This window comes from Carassius carassius, chromosome 47 (assembly GCF_963082965.1).
Source record: "Carassius carassius chromosome 47, fCarCar2.1, whole genome shotgun sequence".
Taxonomy (NCBI): domain Eukaryota; kingdom Metazoa; phylum Chordata; class Actinopteri; order Cypriniformes; family Cyprinidae; genus Carassius; species Carassius carassius.
In genome coordinates this window covers 5,179,748-5,200,641 of record NC_081801.1, presented here as the reverse complement: position 1 = coordinate 5,200,641, position 20,894 = coordinate 5,179,748, and the positions used below count along the sequence as shown (strand labels likewise).

The window sequence follows — 20,894 nt, the reverse complement described above, 5'->3', positions numbered from 1 at the left end:
AAACGCAATGATAATCGCTAACATTCACACATGACCAGAGCGAGAGCCAGCTGCTGAACGAAAGACAAGAGAGGGACATCTGCAGGCCTTGTTCATTTAAGAGCAAGTTTCCAAAAGTTTAGATAAAGGTTCAGCTATCACAGGTGAAAAAAATACTACTATTTCCTTTTTCACTATTAGAAAAAAAGGCTATGTCACTCTCTCTAGACTGTCAGTCTCGTCCTCCTGAGCTGTGGAGTGTGACAATGGTGTTTGTATCCTGTGTTGTCAAACGCCATTATCACACTAAATAGCCACGGTGAGACCTCACAACCACCTCGGCCAATCAGCACAGAGAAACACAATAATGATGATGGACTCTATTGTGGGAATGTGAAACGCCCTTGTGTCTTTAAGTGTGAGTTGCCAGGTTGATAATTTGGCATCTGCCAAAAATAGATGTAAGAGATCATGCCTGGCGTATGTGTGCACTGACCCAGCTGCCTGACAGTATGCATGTCATGTTACACACTTTCTTCATATTTTGTTCAGTATTAGTATCATATCATGACAATAAAAAACGTGGAAGTTTCTTGAAGCGTTTTAATGGTTTAAGTGTTATTTGAAATTCAGCAAGAATGCTTTAAATTGATCAAAAGTGACAGTAAAGAAGTGCTGTGTTAGTATAGTTAGTTTTATGAAGATTTTATATTTGCTGTTTTCATCTTCATTTTATTTAACATTTTGGAATTTGTATCAGATTTTTAAAATATAGTGGTTGTTTTTTTATTTTAGTTGTGGTTTTCTACATCATCCAAATTTTGCATTTTGAAATCAAATCTGAAACGTTTAAATATTAAAAAAATAAGTATATAGATCAATATTAGCTTTTACTTTTTATTTTAAGTTTATGCTTATATAAAATAAGTAATAAAATATATATTTTAATAATTTTCTTATGTTTTAGTTGAACTAACTTTAGTTTAACTAAAATAATGTCTGATTTTTCCTTAGACTACAGAAAGCAAAATGAAATGTAATTTTATAATATACATTTTAGTCAAATAAATAGTTTTTTATTTTATTAAAAATAATTTTTTTAAGGTTGTGATTAAAATAAAAGCCAGACTCAAAAGAAAAAAAAAAGGTATTAATGCACAACATATCATTCAGAAGAAATCTGCTAACCTCTGACCTTCACTCCACATACACTAAGACTACTAATAGATAAGACTATCTAGATTTGCAGAAAATAGCTACAGTAACATCACAGTTTAGTTTTTCAGGTGATTCATTTGTGCAGGTCATTAACATTAACAGGACAAATACATGGCTTCAGACGTGTGTGCTTATATATAGCAGTGAGGCAATAAGTCATTTGACTTTGGAAGGATGATGGAAACGTGAAGGTGGAGGATTGTCATTCTTACTGAGGCAAATCAACAGCTGTTTACTAGGGCAAGTGTACAAACTTTTCCACAGTGTCAGATTTACCACCTCATCCTTCCCAGAGACAGTGTTGAAGAACTTTTTTCGAAATGAAAGAAAACATTTTAAATTTTGCATGTGTGAAAAGTACTTTAACATTGAAAATGAGAAGCTTCAAACATTCAATTCAGGCAGTCGCATTCAAATCCAACAATAAACCTTTACCGTGTTGTACATTAATCTCACTCATAAAGTAAATGTCTATTTAAGATTTAGCAGTTTGATAAACTAAGCACTTATTGCACATATTATAACAAACGATCATAATAACATGTAGTTGTTCAGAAGTGCCAGTAGGCTAATAATAAAGAATCAGATGGCAGCACCACTGGCACAACTTTTCAACAAAGCAAATCAGGATAAAAACACAATAGCTGATAGTTCTTTGGTTTAAACAAACAAACAAAAAAATCACATCAATTGTCAAACCACTCACCCCTTTAAAAACATAAAAAAATAAACTCATTTAAAATGGCACAAAAGAGCTCTCAAGAAAGAAGTAAGCTCCCTACTGTCCTTACAGATGAATGTCATCTTACATTTAAAGAAACATCTCAGAAACACGTTTGTCCCTGAGCAAGACTTCGTTGATAAAAAATGCCAAAAACACTAGTTATCCTACTAGCAGAAGTTCAGTTTCTGTGTGATCAGGATTTGCCGTTCAGTACAGGACCGAAGGTTTTTTTCTTTGGCGCGGGTTGTGTTTTTGGCTTTGGTTTTGGCTTGGGCTTGGGCTTGGGCTGGAGGGACGTCAGGCCCAGAAGCTCACAGTACCTGTTACACAGATGCAGAACCTTGAACTGATCAATGAAGGACGTGGCACAGTTTCCCCTGAATCCCTTATAGCTGCAATGATAAAAAAAAATATTTTTACTGCTTTCATAATAATAACATACACTATTTTTAAAGCAAATATTTAAATATTTATTTAACAAATTTATTATTATTATTATATTCAACATTTATATGTACATATTTAAATAAAATGTATATATATATATTTAAATTTATTCAAATATCACATTTTTAAAGAATACATTTGTGATAGTTTTAAATGGGAATTTACCCTTTTTTACAGGTGGCAATCCCAACATCTGTCAGTTTCATACCCACACCTGAGAAAAAGAGAAAAAAATAATAATTATGCATCACTCCCTGCAGGACTCGAACTCACATCCTTCTCATGCTCTGAATGTCATGATGTGCAACACATGGTTGATATTTACAACAATAAGTTGATATTTACCCTGCATATCTGTGACCAGCAGGTTGCCCTCGGTCTGTGTATAGACCCAGTGCTGGAAGGCGCAGCATTTCTGTCCCGCCTCAGAGTCTCTGCGCATCAGGTTGATCTCCTTCCCGTCCTTCACAGAGTACTTCACAAAATCTCCCAGCAGCTCCTCCTCCAGCGTGGCGTAAGGGATGTTGTTAGACGGCCGGTGCACCAAATAAATCGGGATGATTCTGGGAATTTAAGGACAATTTAGTGAATAAATAAAAATTATGTTTTGAATAAAGTGTTTTTTTGTTTTTTTTTATGGAAACTGGAAATTTTTCAACAAGAATGCATTACATTGATGAAAAGTGAAAGACATTTATAATATTTGTTATTTCAAATTTTTTAATCTCAAACTTATCACGGGTTCCTCTAAATTATTAAGCAGCACAACTATTTTAAACATTGATAAAAATAAGAAATGCTTCTTGAGCAGCAAACCAACATATTAGAATGATTTCTGAAGGATCATGTGACTCTGAAGACTGGAGTAATGATGCTGAAATTCAGCTTTGCATCACAGGAATAAAGTACATATTAATATTCATTCAAAAAGTTATAATAAAATAAAACACTTATTTTAAATTTAATAGTATCACCAATTTTATTGTAGTTTTATACATAAAACAACTTGAATGGTAGTGTAGATGTTACTTTAATTAGAAAATCTTCAGTACACTTATTAAGTAGATGTAGAAATCTTTTCACCTCACACAATTACACTTGAATTGAGTGATACACTGAAACAATACAGATCATCTGTGTACACTTCACAAGTGTGTATAGTAAAACTTACTCTGGCAGCTCTCCAAATGATTCTGCAGACTTGGCCACACTGTTGTACGCTTTAATATATTCCCTGGCGGTATTCTGCACATGACATTCCTGGTTAATATAGAAAAAAAGAATCAGTCCCAAATCTCCTTAAGTTAATTTCTTAATTAAACATCTTCCTGGAGACATCCATTCTCACCTCCACAGCCAGGCTGTAGTTCTTCTGGACGAGTTCCTCATTATTTTTGGTCCCATAACTGATGGCATTGTGTACTTTCAGGACGCATGGATGGCCGGGGTTGAAGCTCGGCAGGTTGCCTTCTCTGAGAGTGGTTCTGAAAGCCTTGCGATGCATGCCTTCACCGAAATGGACCTTTTCAGTCACGATGCTCGCTGGTTGATTCTCTCCAAAGTATTGATCCGAAAGAAAATCTCCCTTAAAGAGAAGTGGGCTGCACTGGATGTTCTCCTCATCGCCGTCCACAATCCTGGGCTCAGCTGGGAGATTACAGTATAAATGGGATGAGAACTGTTGTTATAAACTAACCGCTCACACATATAGAGATTTTCATAAAAGAAATAATTCATCATACTGTTCATTATAGTTAAGATACTCATAGGAACAGAAGATTCTATAGAAATGAAAGGTCTGTTTACCTGGTTGATCATGACTCGGAATGACTAGTTCCATCAGCACTGAAATGAAACATTTTACAACTGTGAGTCAAAATGTTTAAAAAGCCATCTTATTGATTGTTTTCTCATGTTTACAGATCTACAAAGTCAGGATTGGTTTCCCAGACTCAAGCTTTGTGTATTTACCACTAAATTTTGGAAATATACACACTATCCTTCAAATGCTTGGGGTCAATACGTTTTTTTTTTGTTTTTTTTTAGAAATTAATGCTTTTATTCTGCAGGGACACACAAAAGTGGTCAAATGTGACAGTAAAGATTACAATGCTAAAAATAATTATTTCTCACAAACTTTTGATATTTCTATTTATGGTTTAATAAGAAATGTTTCTTGAGCAGCAAGTCATTAGAATGATTTCTGAAGGACCAAAAGACTGAAGTAACGGCTGCTGAACTTCAACTTTGACATCACTGGAATAAATTATATTTTAAATTATATTAAAAATAGGAAATACATATTTTAAATTGTATTAATATTTCTTTTTAATGTTTCGTTTATTTATTTTACAGTTATTTAATTTCATTATTTTTATTTATTTGTTTTTTGATCACATAAATGCAACCTGTAAAAGAAATGCAGTTGTGCTGCTTAAAGTTTTTGGGGAAATTGAGATATTTTTTATTCTTTGAATAGAAAATGTAAAAAAAAAAAGCCTTATTTACTTGAAACAGGAATCGTTTCTAACATTATAAATGTATTTACTGTCACTTTTGATCAGTTTAAGTATTACATTTCTTTAAAAAAAATACTGTCCCCAAACTTTTGAACGTTAGTGTATTATGTATGGATTGTATTCATGCTGCACACATGCATACTTAAAGAATGTACAGTAACAGCTGAACTGTATAATATGCAGTGAGCCATTTTGGTAGCAGATAAGTCTTTATCTGGCTTTCTTTCAGTCTATTACATTAATTACCCTGCTGAAACTTCAGAGCCTGAGTTCCTGCTATAACTTTCTGTTTAGTCATGGAATTCATTAGCAAATTAAAATCTTAATTTATAGCCTCTTTAATCATTAGTCTGGGAAGGCAGACCTCTATATCTTACCCTCAGACGTGAGATGGTACTCCGAGGTCGAAACAGAAATGTTGGCGGCGTTTAGGCTGCATTTGTACAGCCCTAGATCTTTACTACAAGCCTTTAGGATGGTCAAAGTGAAGCGGCTGTCATCCTTCTCTCTACAGAAAGAAAAGAAAAACATTTTACTGTACATTTATAGTAAAGTAGTAACCCTTCACACATCTTGGCAAAGGGCACTGAGTACAGTGGTCAACACAGACCAGGTGTTCATCCCCGAATCCTGATTATATGCCGTATAACTGCAATTACAACTCAGAAGGACCATTCTGGAAAGCAGAGGCCTGTTTGAGAGAGTCGGGGGCACTTTAGGCACTTTGTCAGCATTTATCACACTGTTATTTAAAAGGTTCATTTTGCTTTCACTCCAATTCATGTCTGAATCACCAGAGTGTTGATGTTCTGAGTAAATGTACAGCAGATTTGGACAAGAACCGAGTGCCACCCAGTGGTAAAAAGCTATAAAGAGACCCTTCAGAAACATGGTCTTCTCAGTTAGCTAATTCTATTTGGAAACTTAATTTTGAACCAGAGTCAAACAATAAAGTTGGTATATAATGTGAAACGGGCTGATAGGAGAAGAGGTGTTTTCTTACACTTTGTTTATCTCTGACAAAACTGTTCCCTCTTTAGTCCACTTAATGGTGGCATCAGGTGGGACGGGACTGAACTGGCACCAAAGCAAGATGTTCTGGGGGTCGTCAGGGACTGGGTCAGCCTGGATCTCTGAGACTACACGAGGAATCACAACTACAACAAAAACATAGAAAGTTTCAGAATTTATAGTCCATTTTACAGAAATTTATTTGATAACCTGCTTCCAATTTATTCTATCCTAAAAAAACAACTTGAATCATCCTAAAATTATTAGTTGGTCCCCCTAAGTGGCCATTTACTTGACAATGTTTTCAGCCGAAAACGGGAAAAAATTTTACATGATGGTTGTCAAAATGATTACAACCAACAGTAGGGACATCATATACAACATATAATCATCACTTCCCTACAGGTACAGTTTACTAACAAGGTGACAGCGCCATTACTGGCCTGGCATACGTAATACAGCGTTTTTGCCAGTTTTCGCAGATATGTGTAAATGTGAATCGTTTTGAATATGTTGTTGTGTATTTGTGAAACTATTTACAAATGCAAGGGAAAAACTTTTCTGTTTTTGACTACATTGTTGTCGTGTAAATGTAGCTTAAGATGGCCAAGCTGATCTGGCTGATCTGTTTTGTTGGTTTTACAGATTTATGGTCACTTGACCAATTGACAAACCAGCTAAATCCACCTTAACTAGAATGATAGACAAGCTAAACCAGCTTAAACCAGCTAAGACCAACAAACCACATCAGATTGGGTCAAACTGGATGATTATGACATTTCTGACTCAGTAACACATACTATAAAACACAAAATGTCCCAGTGCAGGGATGTCCAATCCTGCTCCTGGAGGGCCTGAAGAGTTTAGCGTTTGTCCTAATCAAACACACCTGAACCAGAAAATTAAAGTCTAGAAAACAAGTGTGGCAGTTTTTTTGGCAGGTTGAAGCTAAACTCTGCTGGACATTAGGCCCCTGGGAGCAGAATTGGACATCCCTGTTCTAATGGATTGATATTTAATATGAAGTTGAACAGGAATGCATTTGGAGAACCTTCTTTGGGTGATGGAGTCTTCTGCTTGACAACCTCACTGTAAGCTCTCATGGTCGTATCTACTCCATCTTTTCTTGCCTGGCGGAAAATTGTGGGCAGCTGTGGCCTCGTCCTTATTGGAACTGTTCCAGACAACTTGTCTGTGATTCGCCTGCGCTTGATGTCTTCATTCAGCATGCTGGATAAACGCGTGCTTAGAGAATCTGAGGTGCACGTCTTATTTTCCATCATGGCTGTGTTACTGGCATCAACTTTGAGTTTTATAGGAGTAGCTTTCTGAGTGGCATTTATGCCAACAGGTTCCATCTTGGCTGCAAAACTCCCACTGGAGTGTACTTTGGGTCTCACTGACATGACTTTCTGAATGCTATCTTTGTTAGTAATATCCAAATTGGTGGGAGGATGAGATGCTAGTTTATCCAGACCATTTGTCGTCACCATCACATCAAGGTTCTCGGTCTTGTCACTCACGGTCTTCTGAACACTTCTGCTCTCTACGTCAGGCGGTTGCTCATTCTCTGGTTTGGTCATCCCATGCTGCGCATGCTTCTTTTTCTTCTTCCCTTGGGTTTTAGGAACGATCTTCTCTGTGATGACTATAGGCTCAATGGCAGTAACTGGACGATCTTCACAACCATCTCCTTCTGAATTGAATTGATCTTTCGCCTGGGATGGGGCCTGAAGATCTTGCTTTTTTGATGTTTGAATCCTGTGTTGCTGTTTCTCAGCCGGCTTCTCTTTATGTTTCAAGCGTGTTTTACCATCTGAGGAAGTTTTGGAAGTCTTGTGAGGCATATTGTTTGTTTTCGGTCGTTCCTCACAGCATGACAAAGAAAACTGACTTAAAATGGGTTCTTCCAAGTCTAGAGTGACATATGCAACACTTTTGTCCACAGATACCATAAAACGTTGTCCATTGAGTAAAATTAACTTAGAAAGCTCTTTGTTGATGTCACAGGTATCACTGCACTCTGCTTTTCTCCTAGTATCCTTGATGTAAGGATCATCTGAATCTCCACAGGATGAAGATAAAGATTTGTCAGGACAAGTATGAAAGCGATCTTTAGAAGAATCGTCACTAATGATTGGTTTTTGATCACTCTTAAGGTGTATCTCATTAATGATCACTTTAGGTGGAAGGTCTAGATCAGCCTGTGGACTCTTCAATAGACTATGATGGAGAAAAGTATTTCCAGTACCGAGTGGAGCAAATGGCATAATAAAGTGTGGAAATGTATTTATTTCCTCCTCTCTTGGCTTCACGGTACAGTCCTTGGTGTTAAAATGTCCAAGCGATTCATTTCCTCCAGCAAGCCCCACCTCAGAAGACACGTGACTGTTCGATTGAGAGGGACATGTGTGGAGAGCAACATCGGAACCGTGATGCTGTTCCTCGCCGCTCACACAGTCAGTTAAATTCTTGTCGCTAATGTAGGCCGAGATCCTTTGAGAAGTAAAACTGCTTTCACGTTCCTCCTCGAAGACCAACCCGAGATAGGAATCTTTGTCTCCGGTTACGTCAACCAGCACATTTCCTTCTGACTGAAACACAAAAACATTGAAAAAACATTAAATGTCATGGAAAAGATGCAGAGTTCTATCTTGAGACAAGAATTTAGAGGCAGACAGCACAGGAATAGAAGAATTTGTATCATTTGTTCAAGTCAATTTATTCCTATTCTCATCCAAACTACATTTAACTGTTTGTTTACATACCTCACTAAAGCGATGGTCTGCCTAATGCAAAAACCATTACGGTTTCATGCTGCAGTCTAAAGCCACATGTGGCTGGCAATGGAAGGAATCATCTCTATTATAGTGATCACAGCCGCTGTGTAATGAAAGGTAACCAATCACATCTCTCCCGCTGTCTCAGGGGTCTTTGGGATTGGAGAAACTCTTGTACAGGACGACACAGAGTTTGAGAACAGGGCTCATATTTCGGCCCTCAGCTGTGCTTGTGCCCCTCACCCACCACCTCTCCAGTTCCTCTTTTGCTCTTTGGTCTATTATCATCCTCCACCCTCTATAATTAGTCTGCATTTCTGTTTATCAGTATTTTTCTCTGCCCCTCACATTTCCTCAGCAGCCACAGCTGTCTGTCATGAGCACGGTGGTGAAATGTGAATACAGTAAGCATTAAGTATCATGTTTATGCATGATGATACCACCACTAAACAACGGCTGTACTAAATTACTTTTTGGTTTTAAATTTTGAATTTAAATGGTTTTAAAATGTGCATTCAATATGTGGTTATTTCAGTACAGTCAACCAAAACTAACCTTTAGTTTAAAATGCAAATCTCTCAATGCAAAAGGCAGAAGACCAAAAGAAAACTACAATACATCTGCCTGTGCTAACTGTTTTTGAAATGTGATCATCATCTCACCTTTGCACTCCAAAACTCTCCAGGGATTTGCTGACTTCCATAATGTTTGGCACTGACCTCATTTCCAGGAGACTTTGATGCATTAAGCGTATCCACGACTGCATTTGTATCTGTATTATGGGATCCAGACCTCTCTAACAAACTCATGTTGTTCTCCATTGTTGTATTATCCTTTCTGTCAGAGTCTGAATGAGAAGGAAGTCCATCTTTATCTCCTTGTTTAAACATAGTTCCATTAGTGTTATCAGACTCAACTAGTCCTCTACTCAAGGCTTGACCTGGTTCTTCTGATTCTAAGAGATTGAGGGACAGACACGTCAGTCCAGTGTTGCTTGCATTATCAGGATTTGTCCTTTGCTCCAAAAAGTTGTCCTGGATTGCCATACTGAGCTTAAAACCAGTGCTTGAAGTGTTAACGCTGGTAAAAGAGTCTTCTGAATAGGTGTTAACGGCCTGGAACCAGTCTGAAAGTGCACTAGCCCAGCTGTCTGAGGATGACCGCCTCTCAACCAGTGGAAACCTCAGCTCCCAGTCTTCAGTGTGGCAGTCAATTGAAATGTTCTCTCTCCTGGAGTAATCAGAGGCTTTTGTGTTGTCTGGATGGGTCATGGGGGGGCTGGGAGAACACGAACGACCCCACTTGTCAAAAATAGCACCCTCATCCTCTTCACCTGCCAAGAACTGGCGAGCGTCCAGCCACAAATCACTACTAGCCTCAACATCACGTTCTGTTCTTGTGAACTTTAAGGAAGCACCATCGATCTCCTCAGAACAGTTATCTAAATCTCTATTCGTGACAGTTGTTGGGCAAGGGATCGCTTGTGAGAGATCCTTCTCATGTTTTTCCCCAATCTGTGAGGTTTCGTGCATGGATTGGGGAAAAAATGAATCTATTTTCTCACTTGGATCATTGCTACAAGTTTCCACCCAACCGATGTCCAAAGGAAATTTTGTATCAGTCATTCTGTCAAGTATGGAATCATCAGTTCTGCTGGATTCTGATTTTGTTACGTCATATTTTGAATCCTGTAGAAGATTCTGAACCATTTGGGTTAAAACGCCAGAGCAAAACTCAACGTTTGAGGAAGCTAAGTCTTGATTTACAGTCTGAATGATCCCACTGTCATTGACTGGCACGTCAGCTGTTTCCAAGGCAACGTTGTTCAACCCCAAAGTGTCTAATAATGCAGAGGCATGTGTTAAGATGTTTACAGTGTCTGCTTCATGCAAATCAGCCAAAGATAGATGAATGCCAGTCTTCGGATCATCTGTCTTTGGTATATGAGAGGTTGTGAAGCCACAACATGTGAAGTCATCTGTAATGTCATGCATTTCTGGATGAGTTTTATATGCAGTCGCCGCTTCCACTGCTACATCAACACCTTCAGATGAAGTCTGGATGATAGATTCAGAGAAGGTTGCATCAGTCTCATTGCTTGCAATTAAGCATGAGCTTTGCTCACTATTCATAACATCAGAGACAGTGTTAACCAAAGGATCAACATCATTAGTCATTTGGCTTACCTCAAGTCCAGTGCTCTCAGAGGATTCATATGGGTTTAAAATGGTATCTTGACTCATTTCTTCTTGCCTGTTGTCTTCTGTTAATAATATAACTTCTGGACTCATCAAATTGTCATGAGCCTCATTTGGATCATCTTTAGTGTTTGAGTCACTATGTTTGTCATTTTGATCACTGTATATCATATTGTCCATTAGGTAAATTAGTTTAGGGATGTTAATACTGTTTGTGATATTGTCAGTCTCCATTACAGCAGCAGTACTGAAGTCACAATTGTCACTTTTATCATCATTTGGATGATTTCTTTTAATTTCTATCATTGCAGTGTGATCCAGGGACCGCCTTAAGACTAAACCACTCTCATTTTCCCTTTTATTGTTTGAACTTTGGATCTCAATGGTCCCGTCCTGGTGCGAAACCTGCATTAATCCTGAGCTTCCTGAGGCTGGATTAGGGTGTTGTTCAGGGACTGAACTGCATCTGTCATCTGTCTGGTTGTCCGTGGCACAGGCAGGCTCATTTTGCTCTATGGGCGGTGAAGCGAAGAATGAGTTGACAGCATCTGTGTCTAAGATCAGCAGATTGTCTGGGACGGCCATGTCAACCCGCTCAGCTGTCATCTCCTCTCTCTGGATCACTGCACACACATCACTGCAAGAGAGGAAATGGAAGAAGAGAAAAAAGAAAACAAGAAACAGTTAGACACATAGAAAATTAGAGCTATAGATCATTTAAAAAAGCAAGATAAAAAAATGTAAATAAATAAAAGTACTGTGGCTTTTAGACATGGTAACATGGCATTCTTTTTAGTAGCTTGCCTTGGAGTAATATGATGTAATATTATTTTACAGCATTGTAGAACAAATGTAATTTTTTTCTAAGACATCATAGGCAAATCTAATATAAAATAAATGTAAAAAATAATTAAGTTAATTTTAGAAATATAAATAACTGCATTTAATCCTAGGTTTTACCATTACAACCAGCGGTATTGAAAGATTGGTCAAATGAGTTTCCACTTAGATTTGTATCAACCCATCTGTGCATTATTTCCATACGTGATTCTTCCATCAACGCTATCAGATGAGTATGTCTCAGCCCTGTTTTTCCTACACACATGATTTTCTTAAGCTACTCTTAAACTGTCATCACTCACTTCAGTAAGATGCAATGCATCATAAATTTAAGAGATGTAATGCAAGACATAAATAAATAAATATTATTAATATACACCACCTGCATAATAACTGATTTCAATGTGCATGCAAAACATATATAAGTTGTCTGGTGTACCTATTCCAACTTGATACTATAATAAAAATAAGCAGAAATTCTAAATCGGCTGTGTAAAAATGTTAGAATAATATGACTAAATAAGAAAACAGTATTCTTTAAGAATACCTTTTAGTCACTATATCAAAGTATAGTTTCACAGTAAACAATACCTTATAAACACAGTAATATAATTCATTTCATTCAAATAAATGTATTTTTTTTTCCCAACTAGCAGCCAAAGCCATAAAACCTGACGACCTTTGTCAGACTCGATACCTCAGTTTGAACACATCTGTTATAAGCAATTGAGTCCAAAGATCTCACTCTTAAAGCAGCGGCGCTCAGCATCAGAACCCTGCAGGCAGAACACAAATGGTTTGTCCCAAAAGAAAGAGAGAGAGAGAACACAGACAATGAAGCAGATACCTTTTTTACATCCAAATGGGCAATAAAACTCAACGGTGATGTAGGTCTGAAGAATATGAGGTTCACATAAAGCTGACAGGTCTTGGGGGTTTGGGGAGAGGGTTTATTTTTAGTCCACATCTCCCTTAGTTCAAAGTGGGTTACCTGATAGCAGAGACATGTGCCATGCTTGACGATTTTCACTTCACAGCTATATTTGCCTGCCTTGCGATCATCAGACTTGACAAACATCATAAATATAATCTCTGAGGTGTTTTAATATGAGGCCAGAACGAGATTATTACAGTCAGAACAGTGGAGCAGAATTTGACATTGAAAGGTATTTTTATGCCTGTCAGGGGTGTGTTGATCCTGGATCGGTGTTGCAGACGCAGACAGGGTTTTTTAAATAAGAAATGTTTAATGCTCCACAGGGAGGATCTGATCTACAAGCTTTGACGCAGAGGAAGAAGATTGCAAGGTTCTCAGAAGTGCTTCGTTCTTTACTTAGACAAGATCTACATCTCCTTTACCTCCACACTCTCTCTTTCTAGCGCACACATCTGTAATGTGAGGTGGCCTTCCCAACAGGTGCATTGATTCGAGGAACACACAGTTATGGATACTTGCTCTCTATGTCATCTAATTAATGAAACTGTCAACAAGCTGCATGCATGATTTTTCCTAACTATTGTGTTACTCAAGAAACAAATGACCCAGTAACAAGAATTCTGTCATCATTTACTCTCCCTCATGTTCTCATTTGTAAAAAAAAATATATATATATTTTAAATCAATGCAACCTCAATGCAATCATGAGAACAGAACTTTCAAGCTTAAAAAAGATGCAAATGCACAATGCAACTTTATGCATTATTTTCCCAGTCTTTTCCATGTGTTGCATGGATTACAAACTAACCAAATTTGCATGCAAGATTTCCTGCAAAGGATGCAAAATTAGGTTAAGTATGAAGATTCCTTTGAATCCAAAGCTGAGTTCATCAAAGCATTTCATTGTCACGTTTAACATCTCCCACAGTTTACAAGTGTGTCTCTGGATGCAACAAATTTAACCAACATTCTCTGGCTTAGGGTTGGCACAGGTCGAGAAACCTTTAAGCTTTGCAGGCTGTTAAAATCACACTGAGGTTTCAGTCTTCAGAATGTGTTGCCTTATGATTGATCCCTGTGGGAACATAACGTCTTCACTCCTTCAGTGTCCTGCAAATCTCGAAGGGAATAAGCCCTTGACTCCAGTCTGTGTTCTGAGACCAGGTCATGAACCACACACACACACACACACACACACACACATTCCTATAAATGTGTCATTTGAGCAGACACCTCTCATACACTGAGTGCCATTACTTTACAAAAAAACATATATTATTGTAAACAGAGATAATTTGAGATATCGTGCAGTTTTAAAATGTGTTCAGCATTTAATATTCTTTCATTGATGGGTATTTTTAAAGTAGGTACCATAAAAAAAAAAAATTTATCTCACATCGTTATCATTAAAATGACTAGCACGGTCACATTTTCCACAGCAAGAGACATTACTGCTGACCTTCTAAATCTGAAGAGGTTGACAGCTTATGATCTGAGGTTTTGGCACCGCAAAAAAATAAAAATAAAATGCAAACGGACAATGTTACGTGATTCAATGTGTGTGTGGTGGATTATTTTATAACACTGATACATTGTGTTGGAAACAGGAACAGGTGTGGACAGGCAGTAGGTCTTCAACACAGCATGACCATTCGTGTGTGTGTGTAACAAGCCATGTTGATATTTTGTGTAAGTGTGTGTGTCTGGACAGTTGCTGGGCAGATACAGGCCAGAAAGACTAACAAACACACACGTCATGTTTTGAGGTGAAGACCCACCCAGTTATTTTACACTAATAAAATTCCAAGTGTCGCTTTGATCCCAAAACAGTTATGCAACCACACGCACCCTTCATCATAAACACTGATATGAGGACTTGTACGTCTTGTACTAATTTGTTTTCTTGGAGACTCGGCCTTGATGTTTTCACGGATCCTTCAAAATAGAATGTTGTACAGGTAGTTTATACTTTAAGCACTGTTATAGAAACTACGGTTTGTGATGGCATGCCACCATGGTATACTGATGGTATTAGATGGAAATACTATGGTACTTACATTATTTACAATGATAGTATGGTAATTCTATGTTACCATAATATCTATGTTGCATGCATATTCAAATGTTTTATTCTGATAAGGGATCATTTCATTTCGTAATCCCCATGTAGCACTGATATTGTGGTCTAAAACTGTATATGCTCTTGTATTCTTATCAAAGAACATAGTAGCACTTCACACTCAAAGCACTTCAGACACACACATGTTAAACAGTGTTAAAAACAGAATGTAAAGGGGTTGAGTGTAGACTTATGTGAATAGCCTTCAAATTTGTATCTAATCAAGGTTAATCTCACATCTAAAAGATTATGATGTTTTGTCATAAAAAGACAAAATATAAGCCATTTAAATATATATATATATTTTTTTTTTTTTATTTATAAAATTATAGTAAGTATTTACAAATTGCAGATCTGAAAAAATGTATCTGTTTTAATCTCTTTGGAGATATATAGATATAGATATGTGTGCTCTTGTTTTTGTGACATATCAGGACACAACTCTATAATGACATGGGTATGACACAGGTATTACAAGGAGAGGGTGACTTATGAGGACATAACCCTTGTCCCCATTATTCAAAACACTTATAAATCATACAGAATGAGTTTTTTGGAGAAAGTAAAAATGCACAAAGTTTCTTGTGAGGGTTAGGGTTAGGGTTAGGTGTAGGGTTGGTGTAGGGCCATAGAATATACAGTTTGTACAGTATAAAAACCATTATGACTATGGGATGTCCCCATTTTCACAAAAACAAACGTGTGTGTGTGTGTGTGTCTGTGTTTTTAAATACATCCATTCTTGGTGAGCAAACGAGACTTCTTTGAAAAACATTTGAAAAATTATGTACTAACCCCTAACTTTTGTTTCACATTCAAGTGGGCCTGAGGTATGTGCTTAATTTGATCATTTTCCCTACATACGTAAATGCAATCAGCACCCAGCATGGCAGCATTACACATGCTGAACACACAGACAGCCTTTCTATACTCTAAATGAAATCACTCATGAAAATCTGCTAGTTTAAAGGTTCAATTGTGCTGTTATTCCCAATCCAGATACATGCTTACAGATCTAGTCTTGTTTTGGCACAGAACCTTAAGCATTCGTGAGTGGAGATATGGAAAATGTCCAGAGTGTCAGCTTTCTGAAGTCAGTTAAATATAACCTCACTAGTATGTGCTGTTGCACGGGGCAACGTTACTTCTTGCTACACACTCTGAATAATTGTATATGCGATATACGTGCATGGTAGGGGGTTAAAAGAGGGCGAGAGGGGCTTCAACCGAAAGTAGGACAGCCTTTGACTTCATTCACAGGACGAAAACTTAGCAGACTCAAAGAAGGGACTCTTTGATGAAAAGCCACATCACAAATTGGCTTAAAAAATGTACTCACCCTCAGGCCATCCAAGATGTAGATGAGTTTATTTTAAAACAGATTTAAAGAAATGTAGCATTACACCTGCTAACCAATGGATCCTCTGCAGTGAATGGGTGCCATCAGAATGAGAGTCCAGATAAAAACATCACAATAATCCACAAGTAAATAATACAACTCCAGAAAATCAGTTTACATCTTTCGAAGTAAAAAATCTCTGTGTTTGTAATAAACAGATCAAAACATCATAATGATGGATTTGTTTATTACAAACATACAGTTTTTGCTTCACAAGATGGACTGGAGCCGTGTGGGTTACTTATGGATTGTTGTGATGTTTTTATCAGCTGTTTGTACCCATTCACTGCAGAGGATCCATTAGTGCACAAGTGATGTAATGCTAAATTTCTCCAGATTCTTTCCAATGAAAAAACAAACTCATCTGCATTTTGGATGGCCTGAGGGTGAGCAAATTTTTGTTTTGGAGTAAGAGTCTATCAAAATAATCTTCCCCTTTAAAAAACAACAAAAACAGCAACAAGAAAGCATATTCTATACTCTAATGACGTTTATATTGCTTGTAAAGTCAGAATGCATAGCTGGAAAGGCTATCAATGCAGATATTAAGTTTGTAAAGTTCTACCAGCAGGGGCTTACTGGATCAAACCTTGCTTTGAATTTGTCATTGGTCTATTCATTAATGCAACCACTAATTTTAATAGGAAAACTGGTCTAAAAAGCACCCATCAACAACTGGAAGACACTCGGACTAATAAAGTCGCCATGCAGACAGTTATAACTTTCTGCAGATAAGACAAATGACAACAGCATCTCAGCTCTCAAATAATGTTTAGGCTACTTAAGCATGACGTCATAACGTACAGTGCCAGTAAAGCATACTTTAGCAGCGGAGTCATGTCATGCTCATGACTAAAAGTGGTAATGCCTCCCTGATGATTCACTCACTCGTCATCATTCACACTTTCTGAATCAGTCATTATTTTAGTAACATGTCGCTATTCATTTTGTCCAAAAGGTGGCGCTATATTATAATTAAGACAAAACGTGGTGTTCTTAACAAACTCATTCAACATCAATAAACCTTTACTGAATCTAGAAATATCATATATTTTCATTAAGAGTCTCAAACAAGTACCTTTTAACCCTTTTAACGCGGGTAGTAAAGTTGGAGAGACGGATTCTTTGAAGCGAATGGTCGTTTTTAAATGAACCGGAAATTCATTCACCGATTGGTGTGAATAGTCGTTCATAAATGTCCCCAAGCGTAAATAATTATTTTATGATTCCAAGTGAGTTGGGAGAAATTCAAATCATAATAAGTGTAACAACTGATCTATATATGTTCTCTATTACAGAACAGTGAAGTGTAGCCTAACTCAGAATGAGTTGCATGAAGTTTTAAAGTAGTTCTGTAATTTCAAATAAAAAAAGATATAGGCTATCAAATAAATATTTATATATCAAATAGCTAATTGGTCTCTTGAAGAGTTGTTAGGCCTCGATGTTAATTGTCCTCTTATGATTCAGATTTTGTGACTTGCCTGATTACAGCAGGCACACAGGTGGGTAATAACATGTGTAACCACATATTTTAAGAATGTAGTATGGAGAGAATACATGGCAAACTCCAGTTATAACATACCTGTGTTTTAGACCATCTGGCAAGAATGTTTAGTGGCATCCCAAATAAAGATGATTAAAAATGTTTTAGGCAGTATTGTTACTTGAAAGCTTTTTTTGTGTTTTGAAATGACTAATGATTTGGGATTATTTTTTTTTACTTCAAAATGATGGATTGTTAAATGACTCATCTTTCACTTTCTGCATTTAAGATGTGGCCCTCTCAATTACACTTCAGATACTGATGTCTGGTAATTGTTTTATTGTTATGAGCTGTTATTTACGCTTGCGTGCGACATCAGCTCATCTCATGGATGACATTAATGTATTTATGCAGAGACCTTTGCATACCCTAAAAACAGGCTGTTGTAACATTAAGTACCATGGTGTTACCCTTAAATGCCATCATTATACTATGGTATCAATACAGTACATTGTTTTTAAGTTCTGTGAGTTACTAAAAACAGGCAGTGTCACTATATGACATCATACACTAATAAACTTTAGTTCATCTGTTAATTCTGTACATCAAATCATTTATTTAACGCATTCAAATAAGAACACCACAGGTCTGTTCACTCTTCATGAACAGCAATCTACAGCTTTCAAACAGAATGAAATGAGAAAACCGGGGAAAATGAATTAATAAATACACTGTACTTAAAATCTTCTTGTTTCTCTTAAATATATAAATATATTTCACTCTTCTTTTTAAATCTTCTCTTCATCTTCCAGTTTTAAGGTAAAGGAGCAGGACTCATCGTTTCGGCAGGAAGAGATACGGCTTTTCATTTAGCACAGTTAATATGTAACCAACAGACTGTCAACAGCAGGTGAACCAGAAACAGGTAGAGCTGAGGACAGAAAACAAGAGAAGACAGAAGGATAATTAAAAATGGCATTCAGAAGGAGAACATTTTTTAACTTAGCATTTACTGCCCACCCACAACACCCTAACAACTATATTAAAGTCTCAAAGCACCTTAGCAACTGCATTGCAATGCCCTTTAAACCACAAATACAACACTCTAGCACTGTGGCATGTACAAGTGCCATAAGTAAAAATAAGGGGCGTAAAAAAAATAAGCATGCAAGGAAAAAAATAATCTGTTTAATTAAACACCCATTGTAGGCTTGAACCCACATGTTTTGCACATGTGGTTGTAAGTATGTGTGTGCGTGTTACTCACAGGCAGACTATCAGAGACAGTTCTGCATGAGTGGAATCACTGAGGCAGTGATTTATGAATATGCAAAAGTGGAATTTGACATTAGGATTGAAGGCACAGAAGAAAGCAAAGAGATTTGTTTCTGCTCAAAGGCCTCTGCAGACATGAACACAAAAACATAGAAAGGTGAACATGATGTACATCCCACACAAATATTTTGAAGAAGCACTGTAGATTTAAATGTTTTGCTTTCAAATAAAATACACAAGGTTCAATAATTTGTCTAAAGCAATAACAAACATATTTTAAGGGCAGCGCAAGTTTTCAAAAACTGTTGGTTCTTTGTGTGGATCAGATAAATGTTAAACACAATGGTTTCACTCACCATAAAAAAACTAGCGTCTGGATTTCTGATTCTGTACAAGAGTCTGGAACACAAATACCCACAAAGTACTCCACCCTGTCCTGCATAACAGAATAATATCAGCAACACAAGCTTTCATCTCAACTTGAGACAGTGTATGGTTATTTAATCATAATAATTGCAATGCATAATTTGAAAATCAAAGATTAACACACACTGGCATAAGAAAAAAAATAAAAGAAAATGTACTAATGATGATCCCCCCCCCCCCCCCCAAGTTCTTAGTGGATCCAGGGCTCTTCACATTCCCTCCTTTAACATAAAAAATAAAAAAGCTAAAAATATCATTAAAAAAATTCAATATTGATAAATAAAACAATGCTAAAATAATAGTAATAATAATATTAATAATAAAGGAAAAATAAAGAAAAAAAATCAATAAATAATACAAAATATACACAACATTAAAAATAAATGTTAATAAACTGATAAACTATATATATATGTGTGTGTGTGTGTGTGTGTGTGTGTATATACACACAGTAGTCCTTTGAAGTGGATCAAAATCTTTCATCAAAGTTGTCCTAAAACCACTGCAAATGTTGACTACTATATACAAAAACAATTTAATAAAATTATATTATACACAATATTACAAATAAATAAACAGCTCTAAAATATTTTGAACAATATTTTACATATTGATAATATTGTTACAAATTTTTAATAAAAACTGAAACACAACTACAAAACATGACCCCCCCCCCCACTCCATTAAAAGTATGCTTTAGTAAAATCTGGCATTATTACTTACTCAAGACTGCATATTTGCTTGGAGTCTCTTTCTGTAATTCCATAAGGAATGCCGTTGTGTCCTCCTTGCATTTTAGCGACACATTCCAGGCACACGAGCCGTGGCAAACAAGCAGGTATATCAGTGCTGGCACTCCATGTTAACCCTAGCATCTTGTGCAGTGTTTCACAGGTTTAAATGTTATGAGATCAGGACACATGATGGGAGAAGAGGTGGACGTGTGACCTGTCGTACTCTCCCACCATCCAAAATGTCCATGCAAATCAAAACGCCACGCTCGCATGATTGTCTGGTCATCTCACTCAAACCAAACGCAGTCTGCCTTTTACCTCAGGGAGGCCACTGAACAACTCCACACAATTTTTGTTTTGATTAGGAAGTATTCTACTGTGTGATATCAAGATAGCTAAGTTTGAAAAACAAGAATAAATTATCTGTGCCATGCTATTCACATTGATTTTATAGTGCTATACTCTTACATAATGTCAACAGCCGTCCATTTAAGGACAAAGATGATATTTCAATGAAACCTAAGTAAAACCTCCATTAAGTCTAAGAAAGAGAAATATTTGCCAAGATATGAAGCAAAAAGATGAACATATATTAACATGAAGCACTGAGGAAACATGGACACTGAGAGGAAATTCTATAAAATGCTTAAAGATATTTTTTTCTAACATCCACCACCACCACAAAAGCCCCAGATTTAGAGTGAATAAATACAAATTTAAAGTCACTGTCTCCCTTGTCAACATGAAAGCACCAATCACATCGCTGCGTTCCACAGAGGTCCCTTATTCTGACTTTAAATTC

The 20,894-nt window shown here is 36.8% G+C and overlaps 1 protein-coding gene and 1 long non-coding RNA gene across 2 annotated transcripts; both read right to left on the bottom strand.

Moving 5' to 3' along the window:
• Positions 1-1,252: 1,252 nt before the first annotated feature.
• Positions 1,253-12,555, bottom strand: LOC132130399 (alpha-protein kinase 2-like). The gene is made up of 11 exons (XM_059542105.1): positions 12,414-12,555; positions 9,341-11,513; positions 6,950-8,492; positions 5,891-6,044; positions 5,265-5,395; positions 4,175-4,213; positions 3,717-4,015; positions 3,540-3,628; positions 2,714-2,931; positions 2,534-2,582; positions 1,253-2,313 (listed from the first exon to the last, which is right to left on the bottom strand). Exons 2-11 carry the CDS (start codon positions 11,480-11,482, stop codon positions 2,115-2,117), a joined length of 4,863 nt encoding a protein of 1,620 aa, XP_059398088.1. The 5' UTR covers positions 11,483-11,513; positions 12,414-12,555; the 3' UTR covers positions 1,253-2,114.
• A 5,698-nt stretch (positions 12,556-18,253) lies between these two features.
• LOC132130609 (uncharacterized) lies at positions 18,254-20,579 on the bottom strand. The gene is made up of 3 exons (XR_009428744.1): positions 20,082-20,579; positions 18,925-19,368; positions 18,254-18,588 (listed from the first exon to the last, which is right to left on the bottom strand). It is a non-coding gene; the product is annotated as an uncharacterized LOC132130609 (long non-coding RNA).
• Positions 20,580-20,894: the final 315 nt, after the last annotated feature.

Excerpts from the sequence above, each read along its gene's own strand:
- LOC132130399 (XM_059542105.1), bottom strand. The coding sequence starts at position 11,482 with ATGACAGCTGAGCGGGTTGACATGGCCGTCCCAGACAATCTGCTGATC. Across the intron at positions 8,493-9,340 it reads GAGAGTTTTGGAGTGCAAAG|TCAGAAGGAAATGTGCTGGT; the intron begins GTGAGATGATGA and ends TTTGTGTTTCAG. Across the intron at positions 4,016-4,174 it reads TCCGAGTCATGATCAACCAG|CTGAGCCCAGGATTGTGGAC; the intron begins GTAAACAGACCT and ends GTAATCTCCCAG.